Source organism: Telopea speciosissima, chromosome 3 (assembly GCF_018873765.1).
Source record: "Telopea speciosissima isolate NSW1024214 ecotype Mountain lineage chromosome 3, Tspe_v1, whole genome shotgun sequence".
Taxonomy (NCBI): domain Eukaryota; kingdom Viridiplantae; phylum Streptophyta; class Magnoliopsida; order Proteales; family Proteaceae; genus Telopea; species Telopea speciosissima.
In genome coordinates, this window is record NC_057918.1 from 49,580,878 (window position 1) to 49,602,807 (window position 21,930).

At 39.4% G+C, this 21,930-nt stretch overlaps 1 protein-coding gene across 1 annotated transcript in view; it reads right to left on the bottom strand.

Moving 5' to 3' along the window:
* The window catches only part of LOC122655243 (BAG-associated GRAM protein 1-like), a 58,680-nt gene extending 49,759 nt beyond the window's left edge, over positions 1 to 8,921 (bottom strand). Inside the window, exon 1 of the mRNA XM_043849452.1 lies at positions 8,590 to 8,921. Within this exon, the coding sequence (XP_043705387.1) occupies positions 8,590 to 8,865 (276 nt within the window). The 5' untranslated portion in view covers positions 8,866 to 8,921. The remainder of the gene's footprint in view (positions 1 to 8,589) is intronic.
* Positions 8,922 to 21,930: the final 13,009 nt, after the last annotated feature.

The window sequence follows — 21,930 nt, forward strand, 5'->3', positions numbered from 1 at the left end:
TGAGTATACATCTATTAACACATTAAAAATAGAGAAAATAAAAAATAAAACATGGTCGACATGCTCGCCATGGCAACGCCATGGCGGGCGACATGTCGATATATCGACGTGACACCCCTCCACCGACTTGGATCGCCGTGACGCCGTGACAACTATGGATGCAACACATACACCAAAGCCTGGAGGGTGAAAACGTGCCAATCGATCTTGCTAACATTTTCAAGATTTACTAATATAATGAGGATCCCATATAATAGTGGGTGAGGGATTGAGCTGAGCCAGTTATCGATCAGCCTGAGAGTAGGCCCGACCCCAAGATAACTACTCAGATGGGTACTGACGTGGATGAGTATATGTCTTCTTGCAAGGGCTGTGTGCATTCACAGAAACCCCGACCTTTCGAGTCTCAGGCTGGTGGGGTTGATGAGGAGAACCCTAAGTTGTCAAGTTCGGGAAATAGAAGTGGTGATGATGATGGTGGTGATGGTGATTGTGGTGATGGTTATGATACTAGTAGTGATGATGATGATGGGGATGATGGGGATGATGGGGGATGCACGAGAGGTATCACTACCAGGAGTAGGAGCCTGAGCTTGAACCTATGCCTGAAACAATGCACTTCATAGGAGCGACTCAATGCACTCATGCCACACAGGATGAGGGACCATGGTGGACTTGCCTACAGGAGAGGTTCATGTTGCCGATTCACACCATCATCTGGAGAGCAGCAAGATAGCAAGGATGACACGATCAAGAGCTTAACTAACAGGATTGGAGGCATGGGTATGGAGAGTGGTATTCATGGGGAGCAGTAGCGTGCACCCTCATCTATATATGGCACGGGGAGCACCGGTTCCGAGTATAGTCACTATATTGGGTATGGTCAATTTCGGGCCTATAGGTAGGCCAGCTCTTCATCATCATTACCCTCTGCCTATGAGTATGAGGGTCAGTCACACACTAGGTCAGGTTTTGTGGAAAGCATCTTTGGTTTCCCAGCCCCCCCAGCTATACATGTTGGTGCGGGTTCGGGTTCCACGTGCACCATCTAATAGAGGTGGCTCTCGATCGAGTTCCTTACGTTTTGGAGATATATATCCTAGGTTAGGGTACCTCCAGTACACTGATGATTAGGTTATAGGGCTATTGTGGACGACTTCGAGCATTACTTCCAGCATAATATGTCATGGCCAACGTTTGTGACTCAATTAGAGCAGAGCTTGATTCGACAACAACAACATGGTCTTTTTGATGATTCATCTCGACACTCGTTTCAGTACTAGCTACTGTTAAATGGTAGGACTTGTTACACACTTACACTTGTATTTGTTTAATCTATGTCTCTTTCCAAGTTTCTAACAATTATTAACATTTAACAAATCGTCAAACCATCAGCATGTATGATTATGAATATGATGTCTGATGCTTCAATGGTTTATGGTTTGATGTTTATTAATTCCTTATGCTTAATTAAGTTGTTTGACACCTCTACTTTAATTATATGTGTGGAATAGCCTAGGATAGAGCTCACCTATGTCGTAGACTACCAACCTAGGGTCCAACGTCAAAATACCATTGTGTTTAGAAGGCCTAAAATAGGGTGGATGTCAAGTTTCAGGACCTCTCTTGGCCATATGGCCACCGAAACCCACCACCGAGTCTTGACGGGAAAAATACATCAACTTGCTGCGATCTCAGCATAACTCAATTTCGTGGCTCGGCGAAACCGAGTCCTAAAACCTTGATCCAGTTTTTGTTCTTGAACTGGGGGGTTGACTCTTATCCTATTAGAATAGAATTTGATTTTTTAACTATTTTTATTGGATTCAAATAGGGGGTATATGCTTATTTATGAATATTATCTTAATTCTTAAGTAAAGAAATATTTACTTAAATGATATTTGGCATAAGTAAGTAATGTAAGACTAGACTAGGGTTAACCTAGCCCCAAATAAACCCACAACAGAAAATAAAAAGAAAGGTTGAAATTAGAAAGTAAGTAAGCCAATAGAACTTCACCAAACTTAGGTTGAGTGGAGGTGAGTTTGATCAGGTCCTATGCTTCATTTTACAGCCAATTCTGATGGCAGAATGTGGAGTTATGAGTTGGACTTGAAATTAGAAGATAGGCCTCCAAAATAGAAAGTAAGTGCTACAGACCAAACCAACCAGCAGGAGGCGCTCAAACTGGAATTGAGTGAAGGTCCAGGCAGCAGTGAAAAGCCCTCCAAATCTTAGTCGATTCTGATCAAGGGTTGCTGAGATATGAGATAGATTCAAAATTAGAAGGTTCATTGAGATCTTGCAAACCAGTGGGAGTTTGGACCCCAAATCAGGGATCGAGTGTAGCCCTTGGTTGTGTGATTCAACCCTCCAAACCTCTGCTCAAACTGAGTTAAGGTTGCAGAGAAATTGAGGCTCAAAGTTTGCAGGAGAAAATGGGCTGAAACTGCAGATCTGCAGGTGTTTTTAGAGCCTCCTCAGGTTGTATAAAACCAGCAACTAATAAGAACTTGACAGAGGCTTGATTCAGGTCTTCAAAGTATACTCTTACAGTGATTAATTGCAGTCACAGAAAACAGCACAGCAGTGTTGATCGAGTAGGGAAGGGAGGAGGAGAAAGATAGAAGAAGAAGAAGGGGGTAGGGCGATTGACTTTCTCAGCCCTGGGTCTCTTACCCACAACTATCCCAGTTGTTGAAGCAAGGATTTACTCCCATAACTAAGTGCAAGCCTGCCTCAAAACTTCATTCAATAATTCATTAAATCGTGGGGAGCCTATATGGGCTGTTAATATATATAGACTCAAGGGGATGAGTCAAAAATAGAACGAAATAAAATAGCAATCTTTTGTATGGCTGAGACTTGCTTTACAAGTATTAAACTGAATTAGAAACCAACTAAAATAGAAAGCGTACTTGACTAAGTTACTAAACCAGAAAATAGAAACTAAACTAACTCCTAAATCCCCACGCATAGACAAAATTGACCCTTCTAAAAAAGTCTTCACATGATCTGGTCCTGGGCCCCACAGGATCTTCTAGTAGCTTTCACATCAAGGCAATATAGGGGCTGTGACACTGTTCACGTGAACAGTGTTTTGGCCTCTTTTTCTTCATGTTTTGTCCTACATCAACTCTCCCCCTCTTAGAAAAAATTAGACCTCGAATTTTGAAGATGGTAGGAATAAGCTTGGTGTGGTGGACGTCAAGTTTCTGTCCAAACAAATATTCTTGCAGCTCCTTGAAGATACAGATGTAATCCAGAATGTGTGGAGTTTGTTCTTCAAAGAACTTTGGAGGAATAGCAAATTCCACATGTTTAATTCCACATCATCAGTAGTGTTCATGGGGTTGTCCACGAATGTTTCTTCGATCTTCATTGCTTCAGACTCAAGCTCTCTAAGTTCTTCCTTGTCATTCATAGTCTCCTCAATGGCTTCCACAACCACTTCGTCAATTATAGTGCAAAGTTCCACATCATCCATGCCTTCATCTTTGCTTGCATCAATTTCTTAATTGTAAGCCTCAACATTTGAAACATCAAGGATTAGCTCCTCTTTAACGATAGAAATCGCTGGCACTTCTTCAACATTAACATCAATTTTATGTTTTGATTCACTGATCTGAGGTTTATTCTCTTGTTGCTCTTCCATCTTCAAAATGTCAACGGTCATGGAGCCTTAGCGAATGGTGTTGAGCTGATCATGTAATCTTCGCCGGAAGGTAGAGGATAAATATTTATCCTTCAATATTGGTTTCATCTCCTCCATGTGGTAGGCTCTTCACGACAACAGTACAACCTTTCCTCATGTATACGCCTCCACTCTCTTGTTGCCCCAATCAGCTTGGCACGAGCCAGCTCCATGTTTCGCTCTTTAGACAAGGAGAACCAGTCAAACTAGTTGCCCAATGCACACAGTCAGTCATAGAATAGAATGGATCAGCCTTCCCATTATATTCCTTGAGCTCCAACTTGACCTTGTGCTTGTCATCATGTTGTCTAGCACCAGAGTCAATAATGCAAAGTCGACCTCGAACCAGGGAAACCAGCGGGAGATCGATTGCAGGAGGATCAATACAATGAAAAGAACAAATTAAAAACTACAACTCTTTTTTTTATTGCTACTTTTCTGTTATATATGAAGAACATAAAAAGGATAAGAAGAAGAAGAAAGGGATATAAAAGGGGGGATAGGGTTTCAGCTCTCTCAGCCCTAGGGATCGGCTCTCTCAGCCCTTCATCCTCACACTAGGATAAGAAACGTTGCCAAAACAACATCAAATCAACTTCATTAAAATCGTCTGTTTGGCTTCTAAAAGCCTTACATATAAAGTAAGCGCTACACACCAAACCAACCACCAGGAGATGCTAAAACTGGAATTGAGCAAAGGTCCAGGCAGCAGTGAAAAGCTCTCCAAATCTTAGTCAATTCTGATCAAGGTTTGCTGAGGTATGGGACAGATTCAAAATTAGAAGGTTTGTTGAGATCTTGCAAACCAGTGGGAGTTTGGACTCCAAATCAGGGGTCAAGTGTAGCCCTTGGTTGTGTGATTCAACCCTCCAAACCTCTGCTCAAAATGAGTTCAGGTTGCAGATAAATTGAGGCTCGAAGTTTGCAGGAGAAACTAGGCTGAAACTGCAGATCTGCAGGTGTCTAGAGCCTCCTCAGGTTGTATACCACCAGCAACTAATAAGAACTTGACAGAGGCTTGATTCAGATCTTCAAAGTATACTCTCACAATGATTAATTGCAATCACAGAAAACAGCACAGCAGTGTTGATCAAGTAGGGAAGGGAGGAGGAGAAAGATAGAAGAAGGGGGTAGGGGGCTGGGCTTTCTCAGCCCTGGGTCTCTGACCCACAGCTATCCCAGCTGTTGAAACAAGGATTTACTCCCATAACTGAGTGGGATGCCTCAAAACTTCATTCAATAATTCATTAAATCGTGGGGAGCCTCTATGGGCAGTTACATATAAATAGACTCAAGGGGATGAGTCAAGAAATAGAAGGAAATAAAATAGCAGTCTCCTATATGGCTGAGACTTGCTTTACAATATTAAACTGAATTAGAAACTAACTGAAATAGAAAGCCTACTTGACTAAGTTACTAAAATAGAAAATAGAAACAAAATAACTATTAAAATAGAAACTAAACTAACTCCTAAATCCCTAGGCATACACAAAATTGACCCTTCTAAAAAAGTCTTCACACAATCTGGTCCTGGGCCTCACAGGATCTTCTAGTAGCATTCACACCAAGGCAATAAAAGGGCTGTTGCACTGTTCATGTGAACAGTAACATGAACAGTGTTTTGGCCTCTTTTTTCATGTTTTGTCCTACATCAATAAGGGTCAAACCTAGTTCGATACCACTAAGGCAACAGTCGGCTAGACCCCAAAAAATCCTCTTGTATGCCTAGGCGACACCTTGACAACAATGGTATCAATAGTATGGGGCCAACACCCTCTACATATCTCTATTCGTAGGTACCAACACGATACAGTACAAAGACGAAACTGCGAGTATATATATATATTCTCGATACAGTTCGATATCAGCTCAATAGGGTTCAATATAGTCGATACATATGATAAAACCTGCAAATAGAGAAATGTTAGTTATTATACAACCCGAGAGCTTCCAAACTCTTTCGAAATTGAGTTTTCCTTCGATCTGAGTTGAGGAAACAGGTCTAGCATAAAAAGTGAGTCTACCGCTGGTGATTTCAACAAGTTTAGGGGGATTAAATTTACGGAAATTTCGAATCAAAACCAGATCTGCATAATTGAAGTAACTCTCAAAATTTCGAATTTTTTGCTCAATTCTTTGGTTTTTAATGCCAGCTTTGGCAAGGGATCACAAGATTAGCTAAAAAAAACCTTAATGGTTGCAACAAACTAGTTTTTTGCAATGATTTGTGCATCTAAACCTTAAATTTTCCCCAAAACAGAAAACTAGATTGATTTGGGGAAATTTTTATTTTCTTCTAATAACACGTTTATTTCTGATTTGAAAAAATTATAAATGACTGAAGGGGTTAAAATTGATTGCAGTATTTTTTTTTCCCTTTTTTTTTATTTATGGAAACAGTATGCTAATGGGTGTTAATTTGTTTCAAAATTATCAGTGGAGGATGAAATACATGTTCTCTTTGATTGCAGTATTTTTTGCAAAATTGTTTTATTTTTTTTAATTTCAATTTGTAGGTAAATAAAAATGAAAAGAAAAACCCTAAAGAAATATGGAAAAAAAATTTATACATTAAGAAACCTTCCTATATACATGATCAATTGAATGCCCATGACTTGTAGTACTTTGTTCTGAAGGGGATTAAAATTGATTGAAATATTTTTTCCGTTTTTTTTTTAATTTATGGAAACAAATCAAACAATAATGCTAATGAGTGTTAATCTGATTGAAAATTATCAGTGGAGGATAAAATACATGTTCTCTTTGATTGCAGTATTTTTTGCAAAATTGCATTATTTTTTTACATTTTCAATTTTGAACATTAAGAAACCTTCCTATATACATGATCAATTGAATGCCCATGACTCATAGTACTTTGTTCTCCTTTTTATAAATGATATATCTTTGTACTCCTTTTTATACATGATATATCTTTACATATTTTGCAATCCTCAGCATTTTCATGTGTTTCTTGACCATTTCCATGTGTATCTTTAGCGTATCTTGCATTTATTTGGTACGTCTTTGAAACGTCTCTTAAAACCACCTCCTAATCAAGGTGTATAGTATTGGTATCAGTTAGCTTATTGGGAGGGTGGTTTTAAAAGGCATCATAGAGACGTATCAGAGAAACACAAAATACGGATGGAAATGCTTTAGAAACACATAGATATGCATAGGAAACATGCAAAATATTGTTTTGAAGCACAATACACTTTAAATAAACAATAATTAGGTTCAACCATAGAACGTTAGGTGATTGGACCCAATATCTCAGCTATGTGGCACATCAATTAGGATCCAAATTTTAGGTATAAGTATGCCCGATGATACCCTGATTAACTATTAATTTTGAACTCAACCAGAGTTGGGCATGTCACAGTCCAAAGTCTTGAAGATCATTATATTTTGGAAAAGAAATGGATGGCTGAAAACACAAGGGAAAGATGTTAATACATGGGTGTTAAACGATTGAGTTTTGCTGTGAAAATTGACATGTAACCAATCTAGACTATACCCTTCCTATTCAACGGTTGGATTTGCCAAATCATCCTTCCATATGGAACATTAGGTGGCAGTGGATGGAAGCTTCCGTAGGTGGCATATCACAGTAAATTTTATCTCCTCAGTATAAAAGTGGATGGAGGGAGGGAGGGAGGGAGGGAGGGAGGGGGAGCCAACATGGTCTTGGTGAGGGGTGGAGTTCTTTCATCATGGATGCCAAAGCTGTTGTAACCCTTGATGCCGCCGTCGTCCTCCTTCTGTGATGGTGGCAGTGGTGATGCTGCTGCTGCTGATCCAGTGGTAGTGGCGGTGGCGGCTGCTGCTCCTTCTTCTGTTTTGCAGCTCATCATAGTGTCTCCTCTTCTTTTTTTGCTTGATCTCAAATTACTTGAAATTTTATGCAAGTTTTCAACTTCTAATCACTCCCACACAGTCAATTTCAACTTCTAATCACCCGCCAAGCTCTAATCGAGCAAAATAAGGCAGCAAAATGCACTGCGGAAGCTCATTCACCTCTGTTCTGTTGTTGAAGAAACTAGAAAGTATTCCATATCAAACTATATCAAGCCGGTATCAAACCGTCTCAGGCAACTGAGCTAGTATTGAACTGTCTCGATTCGATACAGTTTTTTTTAACAGTTTCGCATTTATGCTGTATCGTATCGGTACTTGCTACCGATACCAATACTGGAACACTCGACACCTTGATAAAGACCAAAAACTTATGTACAGATGAAGACCATGTTTCATCATTATACCAGGCCATAAACCTCAAAATCTTCAAGATTCACATGTAGATAAGTAACATTATTAGTTACAGAAAAATTTCTATGCCAAACGAAACAAATAGAAACTAAACCTCTGTCACTTAGACAACGAATTCAAGTCCAGTTTCACATTGGACAACGAATTCAACAAGCAAATCCAAAACCTTCAGAAACTCAATAAAACAAAGAAAACACATAAAAATACAATGCAATTAACCTTTCTTTGCATCACTAATAGAATTTCATCTCATGTAAAGCTTAATCAATTTAATTCTACCTTGATAGGTGTCATGGGTTCATATATTTCTAACGAGTGTAAATTTATCAAGAGAAAATTCTTATGTAGAGATTAAGAATAGTTCCCCTCACTATACAGGCCGTGGACGGATATATCTTCAAAATTCCATATAGATAAGGAATATTAGAAGAAACGAAGATCATGGAACGAGCATATTTACACTAAAAATTCAAATTGAACTCTTACATCTCTCCAGCTCTGACAGACAACACCAAATTCAAGTTGAATTCTAACATTAAACAATAAATTCAATAAGAAAACCAAGCAGAGGAGAACCCAAACCCTTCAAGAAACCCATAAAACGGCTAAAATACAACGGTACTGACCTTATCTTTGTCATCACCGAGTCCCCCATCTTCATTGACGGAGCCATCGCCACCGCCACAATTTCCTCCACTTCTGGGAAACAAAAGCTTATACGCAGCGATCACAAAAATCGCTGCGGCTACGGTGATTTCGATCTCCCACAAGGAGGGGACGAGAATATCGAGAAGGATTTCTGCCATATTGAGATGAATTTCCGAGGGAGGATAAACAGGGATCGAGAACTCTACGGTTTGGGTTTCAGAAATTATAGGGTTTTGAGAATACTGAAGACCCATAAGAGGAAGAGACAACGAAAAGGGAAGCAATTGCCCATAAATGGTTTGGAGACAAGTCAAACGAGACTTTCTTTAGAAAGAGATGCAGAGAAATTATACGGTGACATTGACTCGGAGGGAAGGGAAAGAAGAGAGAGGTATTTATGGTGACCTTATTACTAAAATACCCAACGCTTTTTAAACATAAATATCAGAGATTTTTGGTAAGATAGGATGAAATAAATTACAATAATAGGGGTATTTAAGCGAAGAAAATTCAAAAAGCATCAACAGCAACGCCTATAAAAGTAGTGGCACGAGAAGGGTGGAAGGGAGGCAATTCATTAGGCCCGTGCCGGGTTGTTGCGTGGGAGGAAAGCACAACGGAAACGGGTTGACCAATTAGGCTGTGTTTGTTTGAATTGAGAAAAGAAGACAAAAAATTCTGGAAAATAACGAAGAAGGGAAAAAGAAATGAAAAAGTTGCTTTCAGCTTGGTTGGGATCGAAAAGAAAAACAAAAAAATTTTAATTAAATAAAGTATTAAAAAGCCAAAAAAAAAAACCATTGCAAAAACAACTCTTTAACTGTCATTCAGTCTCTCCCTCTTATTTTTCACTAATATCTTGCATCTTTCCTTACTTTGGTAAAGAGTATCTTGCATCTTGGGAAACGATATTCAAGACACATGTTTGTTCTCTTTCTTTTTTTTTGGTAAAAATTTAAGACACATGGTTGGAATCTTGTTTAGGTTTCTTCATAGAAAAGGTCAGGCTTACCACTGGTGTATCATAAACCAGCGCCCATTTTGTCAATCTCTTTTCTCCCTTTGAAATGATCATGTTGCCCTACCTATACGATATTCCAACATGCGCCCCTATTGGTGTTGCCCACTAGTTTACTGCACACGGTGTGGCGTGTACCTATCCTTCACCCATATGATATTATTCTTTATCAAAAAAATGATATTGTTTTGTGATGAGAGTATTGTTTCTTGTTTCAGAAGCCCTAAGATGTTATAGAGTTTAGGAATGATAGATTGAGAAGCGAAGAGATTTGGGAAATGATGATGAGCACTTCTACAGTTGCAAACCTCTGTAGGTCGTAAGGGGGAGGAGCAGAGCATAAAATAATACTCTCAAGTCGCTCCTCCATGTCCCTAAACTCTAAACACTTCTCTCCTTCTTTTGTGACTCCATTATCGGAACCACAATATCCAGGAACTTCAACAACTCCAAAAGGATTGCACATTGTATAAGTGCCCAGTTTAGGCCCTCAAAGAATGGGTGCTACTAGATTTTACCCTCTATTAGAAATATTCTCAGGATCAACATGATGAATCATTGAACATGAATCCACAAACAGGAGATTAGTGAATGGAATTTCGTACATGAATCCATAGTGTTTGACGAAGAAAATTCCACAGTCGTTGTCTCTCCCTCTATTGATCTTGTCTACTCCCTTCTCTATACAATTGCTAGGGTTAGCAATTAATGGGGATTACTACCATTATATAGACTGTGAGCATAGACCAACTCTGTAATTAAGAACAGTTTATGTCTCTCCCATAATAAAACATAATTGCAAGTAGACCCACACATAAAATCATAAGTTACTCTTATTAGAACGGGTACACTGAACCCTCTACCACTAGAGATACCACCTCTCGCATAGGGCTTTATCCAACCATGCTAATCAGCTAACACCCATCCACTAGTCCATACCCATATAATAACTTGATGTAAACCCACATATGATGAAAACATTACATTCTCCCACTTGGGCAGTAGGAAGTCTTTGCTCCAACCGAGAACTAGAAAAATGAGCGCAAATAGAAAGTGTTGACTATGACCCGCTCTAAAAAATACACCCAGGTTCAAGCAAGAATAAAAATATTCAATCGTAAGCGTCATCACATCTTAAATCGACATGGGACCCTAAACATCAAAGTGTCTGCACCCTCACTCGCCATAGGCTACACTGGTGCAAAGGTGTGGTATGGAAATGCATGTCACAGTGGTCAAACATGCCAAATCCAAATCGGTTCTGACTTCCAACTGAAGCCAATAGCTACTCCATCACTAAGAGCTCACTGGCACATCCCACATGAACATACTACCCAAAACGGCTACTTCATACAGAAGCTTGCCATAGTTACTTCACTTAATGAAGCTTATTGGGACTGGATCCATATGTCCCCAAAATGTACTAGCCCAAGTCCCCCATCTGAGATCTACTAGCGTCCGCATTACCTCTACTATCATTTGAGGTCAATACCTTTACTTTCATTCAAGGCTATCTTTATCATCATTCAAAGGCAATAATAACATGTACATGTACAAAAATAAATAACACAACATAACCATCAATAAAGTTGCAACAATAAATGCACAATAATATCAAAGAACAATAGCAACTGCTTACATTAATGAAATGAAAACTCTCACTAACATAATACATCAAAGGATTTAACCAATCATATACTTGTAATGTGTTCCTGAGACACACTTGGAGCTACACTTCTGTTAGTTGTAATAGACATTTTTGTCTCATGCAGAAGGTCAACATCGTTACTCACTAGGAGTAAATCATCAACTTCGAGTTCCAGTAATATGAATTTGTTTCCACTGATCTGGAGATACATATACTTTGATTAGCTACATTATCCTTGAAACCAAAAGGTGCAAACCTCATCGAATTTCAAACTCCATTGTCTGACAAGTCCACTCTGGCCTCTTAGAATAACCAATAAAATATCCACTAATGATTCTAGGACCTGTGGGCTATGGGTCCACCACGCTTCCATTGTGTCAGGCTTTAAAGATGGGATAAACTAGGTTTTCTATCATTCCCATTTTAAATTCAAACTCGTCTTTAAATATTTCAAACACATCTAGGGATTCTGACTTTTCATGAATTAGATAAGCATAGCCATATGTGAGTAGTCATCAATTAAACTGACCACAAATTGTCCCTGTGTTTCTAGTTCTAGTGAATTTCCCTTGACACAACTAGTCCATGTACCAATTTTTTTTTTAAACCACTTGGGGAAGAACACCATCATTAATCAACCATTCCATTCTTGGTAAAAAAAAAATCTTGAACGTCTAGAAAACTCCAAGCAATATTTACAGTAGATGAATCATCTATAGGTGGAGTGGGAGTAGTATTATTTAACTATCTTTTATTCAACAATACTCTCTCTAATATTTTTGTCAATAGTGTGTCTTATTATCATTAGATGAAACTTGTTTGATTCGTACCATTCCTTAGAGACAGCATTGGGTTCAACAGTACTTTCAGTGGTGGGTTTGGGTAGCTCATCAATCAACAAAGCAGTATTCAATCGCATGACTATAAGCGTCACAATAAGGGATTCAAGCTACTTGATAGACGCAATATGGGGTGCCAAAGCTGGTAAACACAAACATTAATTTTAAAAAAAATGATATGCATAATCAAACATATATCACAACGAGGCCACTAAGAATAGTAATAAACCTGAACAAGTGGGCAATTGATCAAATTTCTTCTAGTGTCATTTCTAAAATGTAATAGTAGGAAAGCCCAAAAGAACTGGGTGAAAGGTTCGGTGTCATTGGGTTCACACCTATGGTAGCAAGATCTCCAACAAGCAATGAACTTTTTCTGAGCAAAGCGAGATGTTTGAAGTAACACTTCCTCAGAAATCCCGTCACTTGTGGTGGCAAGACAAAGACTCCTAATTTTGTGATGTTCAAAAACATCAATCTCACTCGATCAAGCAGGATTGACCAAACGAAGACTCACTACCTGTGGTGGCAAGAGCACAATATTCGCCATATGGTCTCCTCGAGGGCAATCTATAAAACACTGTCGGCGGCGATCCCATACCCTGAGCAACTAGCCCGTTGAGCAGAAGCATCATCATTCAGGCCATGGAAAATCATCGACAAGATTACAGATAATGCCCATGGGTTCAAACTTGGGTGCACACAATACGATGGGCCACTTCGATCTGCACTCAACAGGAAACATTCTAGGCTTAGGCCATATAAGCGACCCACTATGAAAACCCGTACAAATGTATCATCATGCATCCCAACATGGCAATCATGGACATAGACTTTCTCTATAAATTTTGTAATTATTAGTGTGAGTGTGTTATGCCATTATATTCATTATTTTGGTAGTTATTGATTCATGCTAATGTTCAACATATAGGCTTTCTAGAAGTAAAATTATTTAAGCTTTAATAATTGCATCCAAACGGACCCTTAAAGCATTCTTTAACTGCATAACTACATTAATTTGGGTCATTTACTTAATGTACTTAATGGTACATAATCTGATATCAGAACTATCAAAAATCGGATTCAGGGTGGCTAAATTATCCAAACCCAACAAAAGGGCCAACCCTAGAACGCGAGGGTGACATTGAGAAACCAAATTAAACTTAACAGAATTTAAAGCATCATGTAGTGACAATACAAAATGTAACAATAATAATGATATGTCAAATTTCTAAATGTCACGATGCCAAAATGGTTTTGTCAATCCGGTCCATAAATTTTTGGTATCAATAGAAAAACACCTATTTACTGGAATAAAATATTGGGTTGAATTATTTCCCATTTTATTTATTTGTCCAACCCCAAATCTAATTGGGATTTGTTAAATTCTATTTACCATTGTCACTGGGAAATCCAAGTTGATAAGAAGCCAAATATTAATAATAATAATAAAATTAAATTAAACAAGTTCAATCAATGTATGTTTAAACAACATTCATCTCGCATAAATTAAAGTAGCCAAGAAAAGAAAAGAAAAAACAAAAAGACAAAAATCATGATGATACAATGATTGGTTTATGTGTTATCTCTTTCTTCAAATTCAAAATTTCTGAATTTTTTCCTTTTCTTTTCTTAGCTTCCAAACATAGCTTAAGGATTCACCAATCCCTACCAAAAAAATAAAATAAATTAGAACATGCTATGCATGCCAAATATTGATAAAGCACTTATAATAAATTTTTTGGGTGTTTGCAACTTCAAGCAAAATAAAAAAAAAATACCATAATAAAATGCAATATCCCAAGGAACCCATGCAATGCCTTTGTAAAGGTGGGCCTGGGTAGCTTAAGCCCATGGATGCTGAATCACGAAGGTTTATGATCAAAGGATCAAAAAACTTCATAATGCGTTCTCACCATTGACCCAGATTCTTGTATAGAGACCATGCAACCAATTAGAGATCTCTTGCCTTTTTAAGGGTTAAATACACATGCACCCCCTAAATCGTCCCAATATTCCGCATGCCCCCTCAGATTCTGACAATTCAACATGCACCCCTTGAAAATTCCACATGCACCCCCTACTTTTCAAAGTAAAGCCATTGAAGTCCACGCCGTTAATATCAGGCCTTAAATGCTAACGAATCTTAAATATATAGTACAATTATACCCTTGCTAGGGTATAATTACCAAAATGCCCTTAAGTTAGAAAACAAAAATGACAAAAGTTGAAAAAGAAAATACCCAAAACAACCTTCGCCCGTTCCCTTTCTCCCTTTCCCTTTCTCGATCAAACACTCCCTCAACCCTAGTTGGAGATTTGGAGCTCAACGGCACCCCTTCATCTTCTTTCTTGGCTTACTCACCGAGTGCGACTCTTCCCGACTGAGTTCTGTAACCGAGGAAGATGAGATCAAGCGACTCAATAACCAGAGTTACTAGCAAAGCAAATTAAAACCCAATTACTTCTCCTTGGCGAGATTCTCTTCTGTGTTCCGCAAAAGCAAAGATCAAGAGAACGTGACTGTATCGGAATCTTCGGTGAAGAACGAGCTCATTGGCAAAGGACATTTTTTGTAAGTATTTAAAGAAGGTGAAGCCTTTGTATGAGAAACTTTCACAGTGTTAATCGAATATGGGCCTGAGGCCCGGTCCAGGCCGCCCACATGGGGCAGGCCGGTCCAATCCACGAGCATGGGAGAGAGCTGACCACTTAAGTGGCTGACTCTCTCCCCCCTCTTTCTCTTGGACGATTCCCAGAGGGAGTCTATAAGGGGAAGGGAATTTTAGGGTTATAGGTTATAAATAGATAAACTCCTTAACCCTAAGACTAGGCTATTATTTAACCAATTTTCAATTTCTCTCTGCTGTCCAAGTGTTTGTGTTCTCTGTGGGATTCCATCTCTTCCTAGGGATTTGTTATGTGGAGTTCTCTATGGAGAAGCCTATCATGATCGTGGAGATTCATTCGTGTGCTCATAACCATAAGCTTGGCTTTTGATCATTCTTCCACTGCGTTTTCGTACATATTCAGGTATGATCCAAACCCGAGTTTATTTGGATCTGGTTTATATGATCTAACAATGGTATCAGAGCTACTGGTTTATGATTCGCTTTTGATGTAAGAAAATAAATTTATTGGGTTTCTTAAGATTTGCAACCAGAAGTGGTGTATGTTGCCATGGCAGCACGCGTGCACCGCAATTGCCTGCCGCGCATGCTGGCCCCTTGCGCATGCTTGCCAACCCCACAACCCCCAACTGGCTCTACGTGCACCTGCGCTGCCAGCCCTCACGGCCTATGCTCATTTTGTTTTGCTTGCACGTCTTCTGGCTGCGTGTTGCAAGTCTCGGCCATGGCTCCCTGCTCTTACGAGCCATCGAAATCAAGATTTTAAGTTTGCAGGTTGTTTTTAATAAAAAAATAACTATTATACATGGAACGATTGCTTTTTAAAAGCAATAATGACAACTTTTTATAATGATTGCTTTCCATTAAAAAAAAAATAATCATTATATATGCAATGATTTGAAGAGTTTTGGCCATTATGATTTGAAGTTTTTTGGTTTCTTGGTGTATGTTGTGCCTTGCGCACACTTTGGCAGTACCAGTGGTAGCGGGCTGCGGACCCGGAAGGGCAATTTTTAAAGTTTTGTTTTAGGGTTTTGGCAAGAAGATGGGTGAAGAAAAAATCTCTTCACCCATATTCTTGTTTTTTCCTAAATTTGGTTTTAATTGCCCTTTGTTTTTTTATTTTTTGCTTTAATGTGTTTGCAAATTTAAATTGGCAAATTTACCCTCCCGTGGCGGTATTGACCTTATTTGACTCTACCATTTGGGTAATGTTGTCAAACCCTCATCCCATGCAACCCATATGATTTTATTTTTGGAATTTCATTGGATGGAATATTGGTACTTGTGTAAGGGATATGTTTTGTGATGAATATGCGTTAGAGTTGGTACCTGGACATGGTGTAAAGTGCAGTGCTCCACAATAGTGATGTAGTAGGATTCTTGAATGTAAAGAGTTGGTTGTAAATTTTAATATTTTATTTTTTGAGAAGCCATGTAATGAGAACCTATTGCACTGCGTATCATAACCTCATATCGACTCGACATATCACTCCAAGTACCAATCTAGGTCTCTTGTGTGAGTCCCTTACGCATCCGATGTATGACACATTAAATTGTGGTTTGGAGATGCCCTTTCCTCCTATTTTGTTCGAAATTAATTAAAATTATATGTTCTCAAGCCCACACATTGGGAGATTTGATTATGAGCTTAGCGAAATTTTTGGTCTCACCGTGTGGAAGAGAGAACCATTAATTTTAATTAGGACTTCTTGAACAAAAGTTTTTGTGAATGTATACTAAATGTCCTCCCTTGCACATTGTAGTGATGGCTACCAAGAATGTTGTTGCTGACCTTAACCAAGGCAACAAGTTGGATGGAACCAACTATGACATGTGACATTGTAAGATAAAGTTCTTACTTAATGAACAAGATTACCTTGAACATCTGACCGCTGAAATGGCTAAACCCGATGAGGGTACTACTGCTCGTCACCGTCAAAAAAAGGAAGCCTATAAGGCTTGATTCAAAAGAGACCATAGTGCTCGCTTTATTTTGTTAAGCTCGATGCACGATGATCTTATCGGCCAGTATGAAAAGTGCAAAACTGTCAAGTCCATGTGGGATGTGGTTAAGTTAGAGTGTGACGGTACATCAACTACAAGGCTATGGGTCATGACCTTGAAGTTTGAGATGTATCGTAAGGACCCCTAGCACAACATGGTTGAACACCTTAGGGTTGTGAAAGACATGATACGAAAGTTAGATGATGTTAGGGTACACCTTACCGATGACCAGCAAGTTCAAGTCGTCATTAATTTCTGGGCCCAAATGAAAGTGGTTCTCACAAATAACGACAGTGTCAAAACTTTCAATGACATTGCCGCTCATATGGAGCAAAAGGCGGAGTGCTTAGAGGCGACCCAATTACATGCACTTGTCGCCCAAGCGGGGCAGCGCAAGACTTCTGGGTCTAAACGTAAGAGACAAAGGAACATAGGAAATCAGGGTCAGGCTTAGAATGTTGCACTAAGTGGAGGCAAATCCACCAAGTGCAAACGTGGCAAGCGAGGTGGAAAAAGAGATATTACCAAGGTCAAGTGCTATAACTGCCAGAAGATGGGCCACTTTGCTCTTGATTGCACTAAAGCGAAGAAGGTACCATTTCTATCAGTATCTCCCTGTACTTTTGTTTGTACACATATTTTGGTCGCCCCAACGCAATCTGATTGGATTGTGGATACAGGAGTAACAACATATAGAGCATGATCGGGGGGTTCGTAGATTATAGAAAGATTTTGGATGGCGCCCAAAACATCTACATGGAAAATGGCACGAGTGAAGCGTTCGAGGTATTGGTATCTATCAGCTCACCTTACGCACTAGGCGCATCTTGTTTCTTCATGATGTACTATACGCACCGAAAATCCAACATAGCTATTTTTCGTTACTGCACTTTTGACTTTAGGTTATTCATTTGTTTTTTATGATGACACTTTTGAGATACTTTTGGATGATAGTTCTTTTGGACAATGCAAATTTGAGAATGATTATATTAAATTAGACTTAATAACTCTTGTGGTTACTTCTTCATCTTTTATAATTAATACTGGTGTTTATTCAGAATCAATTGCATGACATGCTAGACTAGGACACATAGGTCGAGATAGGATGGGACGGTTAGCTAGAGAAGGCCTTCTTGGCCCACTCGCTAAAATCAACCTACCGACATGTGAGCCCTGTTTAGCTGGTAAGGCCCATCGAAAGCCTTTTGGAAAGGCAATCCGGGTAACCCAGACCTTAGAGCTTATCCATTTGAACATCTATAGACCGATGAATGTGAAGGCACGTCATGGTGCTTCATATTTCCTTACTTTCATAGACGATTATTTGTGATATGGTTATGTCTTCTTGATCGCTCACCGCTACGAAGCATTAGAATGCTTCAAACACTTTATAGCAGAGGTTGAGAATCAACAAGGAAAGAGTTTAAAAACTCTATGCACTGATCGAGGATGCGAATATCTATTAGATCAGTTTAAAGAACTGTGTGAGGAAAAAGGAATCACTAAGCAATTAACTATTCCTTAAATTCCGCAACAAAATGGTGTAACAGAGCGAAGGAATAGGACACTACTAGATATGGTTAGATCGATGATGGTGCAGACCAATCTCCCAATATCCTTCTGGGGGGATACTCTTTTGACCGCTGCCTACATCCTTAATTGCGTGCCCTCACAGTCAGTTCCTTCTACTCCCTATGAATTGTGAAAATGCACAAAGCCCGCTTTGGAGCATATGCGACATGGGGATGTGCATGATATGTTCATAGTACCTCCTATATGTTTGGGAAAATTGGCCCTAGAGCTAAAAAGAATATCTTTATAAGATATTTTGATAGCTCAAAAGGCTATGTAATGTTTGGTGAACATTAAGATGGAGGAATGGCCAAAACTGATTCCCAAGATGTTGATTTTCTTGAGAGCAATTTTCCTAGTATTAGAGACGCTAGCAGAGATCTTGATCTCTTTGAGATAGGGACTGATGAAAATGTCTCACCTACTCTTGGCGAAGATGAGGAATTAATAACTTATTATAAGATCGCCAGAGAGGATAAGAGTGATCATCAGCCCAATGGGAGTGCCCCACTTAGTGAAAGCGCACAACCCAAAAGTCAAGATCCCTTTGTGCGAAGGAGCACACGAGGACACATTTCCCGTCATCATTTTCAGATTGAGGGGGATGTCCTAGTCTGTATTCCAAGGGATGAGGAAGAGCCTGCCTCAATAAGTGTGGCACTCTCCTCTCCAGCTAAGGAAATGTGGAAAGCTGTAATGTAAGATGACTCGAGTTCTATGAGTAAGAACCAAGTCTGGGAGTTAGTTGACCTTCTACTTGGATGCAAAGCCATCGGGAACAAATGAGTCCTGAAGGTCAAGCGTAAGGTAGATGGTTCAATTGACAAGTATAAAGCACACCTTGTGGTGAAGGGATATACCCGAAGAGAGGGTATAGACTACGATGAGACGTTCTCCCCTGTAGTGAGAATGGTCTCTATACACTTAATTCTAACCATTTTCGCAAAGTTGGATTTGGAACTCTTTCAAATGAACGTTAAAATTGCTTTTCTCAATGGAGAACTGGACAATGAGGTCTTTATGGCTCAACCCGTGGGTTTTGAGAAGAAGGGATAAGAGTGCAAAGTATGCAGTCTCAAATGTTCCATCTATGGCCTTAAGCAATCGTCCAGGTAGTGGTATATTAGATTTCATCATGACATTACCTCTATAGATTTTGATATAATTAAAGAGGACCACTGCGTGTATGTTAAACGGTCTAAGGCAGGATTCCTTATCCTATCCTTATATGTTGATGACATCTTGTTCGCTGGGAACACAATTGGATTGATTGTCGCCACTAATGAGTGGCTGTCCTCTACTTTTGAGATGAAGGACCTAGGTGAGGCCAACTTTGTGTTGGGCGTGAAGATTGTGAGGGACCGCACTAGGAGACTTCTTAATTTGTCTCAAGAGACTTACATAAAGAAAGTCCTGTAGCGATTCCATATGAAAAACTCAAAACCCATAGACACTCCAATGGACAAGGCATGCACTTTAATTCTAGACCAGTGCCCTAAGACCAATGAAGAGAGAAACCAAATGTCCAAAATACCATATGCGGTAGCAGTAGGTAGTCTGATGTATGCGATGATTGTTGGCAAAACTACGGTCCAGGGATCAAACCATGGTTCCCTAGGAAAACCAATATACAGAAAAATTAGGGTTTTGCACGCCCTGGGTTATCCCATGGTGTCCCATGGGTGCCCCATTAAATTTTAGGGTTTCCCATGGTCGCCCATGGGAACCCTGGTGCATGTCTATTAGGGTTTCTCCTTCCCTATTGTGTCCCATAAAATTAATTATCACAATAGGGACGGAGAAATTCATCTCTGGTCCATCACATGGCTAGATGGATCCATCCTATACTCGAATGTGCAATGGAAATTAATCAATTCGAGTTTCCTTCGCATCCCATAAATATTAATAATCAATAAACTGAAGGAATTAATAAAGAACTACTAACCTGGTGAGCCTCAAGTGTTGCTCCTCCAATAGACAGTGGTTCTTCCTCCAGTGAGCGCTCCAAGCAAACAGATCTGAACCTCCAATGGTGCTACCAAGGTTCTTCAAGCCAATCCCAGATGCTCTCGAACACTTCAGCACAGATCTAGGGTTTCTCAAACCCTAACTCTCAAACACAAATGAGAGAAGCAAAAAGAAGAAGAAGAGAGATCACAAGAGGGGGAGAGAGAAACCAAAAATGCAGGATAGAGAGTGTCTGCTCAAAAAAACATGGAGAGCTGCACCTCCCTCCTGCGTGTTGGTCCCCTATTTATAATAATAGGGTTTAATTAAATCCTGGATAAATTTAATAGAGCCCTAGTGAGAGTCTGACTCTTTCTCTCTCAGTCTGGCAGTTCTGTTTAAACTCAAAGTGCTACACAGGTGAAGAAGCAGAATCTAATAGGGAAAGTATTAATTAGATTCTTTATTTAATTATTAATGGATAATTACAATTAGCACCAAATCCATTAATTAAATAAAGAGCCAATTAAATTAGCAAATTCCAAATATCTCTCTATATGATAATAATTTATCATATACAACCCCCCCACTAAACAACACCATCATTATGGAATCTAGGGCATGTACACATGTACTGCCAAACCCCAATCCATAGTACATGTCCATATTCGAGCGTCTGTGCATCTGATTGGGTCCCACAAAACTCGATAAAATACTTTGTTCAAATAATTATAAATAATGCATCATTTTATTTAAAATAGATTTTTGCAAAACCATTTCCAAAACGGCACTGGATCCAGATTCTGATCCGACCATGCACAGACAGTCTCTATCTTGGTGTTCCCCAATCGGGTAGTGGTGACCATGTTGGATAACTCTTTCACTCACAAAGTGTTCACGCATTCCCAGAACATCGACTTTGACTCGCTTGAGTCTCAGTCATTGATGAACCAAAGAATGCGATCACACTTCGCAGTGATAAGGTTCCCTCAGGCAAAGGATGTCGGTAACACATGTCTATCCCTTCCTACATCTGGCAGTAATACATGAGGGAATCGACAAAGTAGATTCTTCGCCAATGCATACATCAAACATGTGTGCACTCGCATTCGTACCCTGACATCACATGTCTAGGCATACCCAATGCGACGACCATGTGATAAGGGTGCCCAGCCCAAACCCTAGTCGTGACTACCATTTTAAGTAAAACTTAGGGACACATAATGCTAAAAAAGTTTATATCGCATGTGACAATATCAAACTAAAATGTATAAATGTTCAATACAAAGGTGGACCAGGTTGAACCGGACCAAACCAGGTTTGATGGACACACACTTGTCCAACAATCTCCCACTTGTACATCAAAGCCAATTCCCCATACATTTTAAACCCATGCCCTCCATGTGTTTCTCAAACACACCTGGTGACAAACCCTTTGTCATGGCATCAGACACATTTTCAGTTGTGTCCACTTTGGAGATACTCACGTTGCCCTGCTAGATAATCTCTCTGATGAGGTGATACTTCCGCTACACGTGTTTGTTCCTCTGATGAGCCCTAGGCTCTTTAGCTTGTGCAATGGTCCCTCTGTTGTCACATAACAGGGGAATAGGGCCCTTGACAAGATCAGGGACTACCTCCAAATCTGATAGAAATTT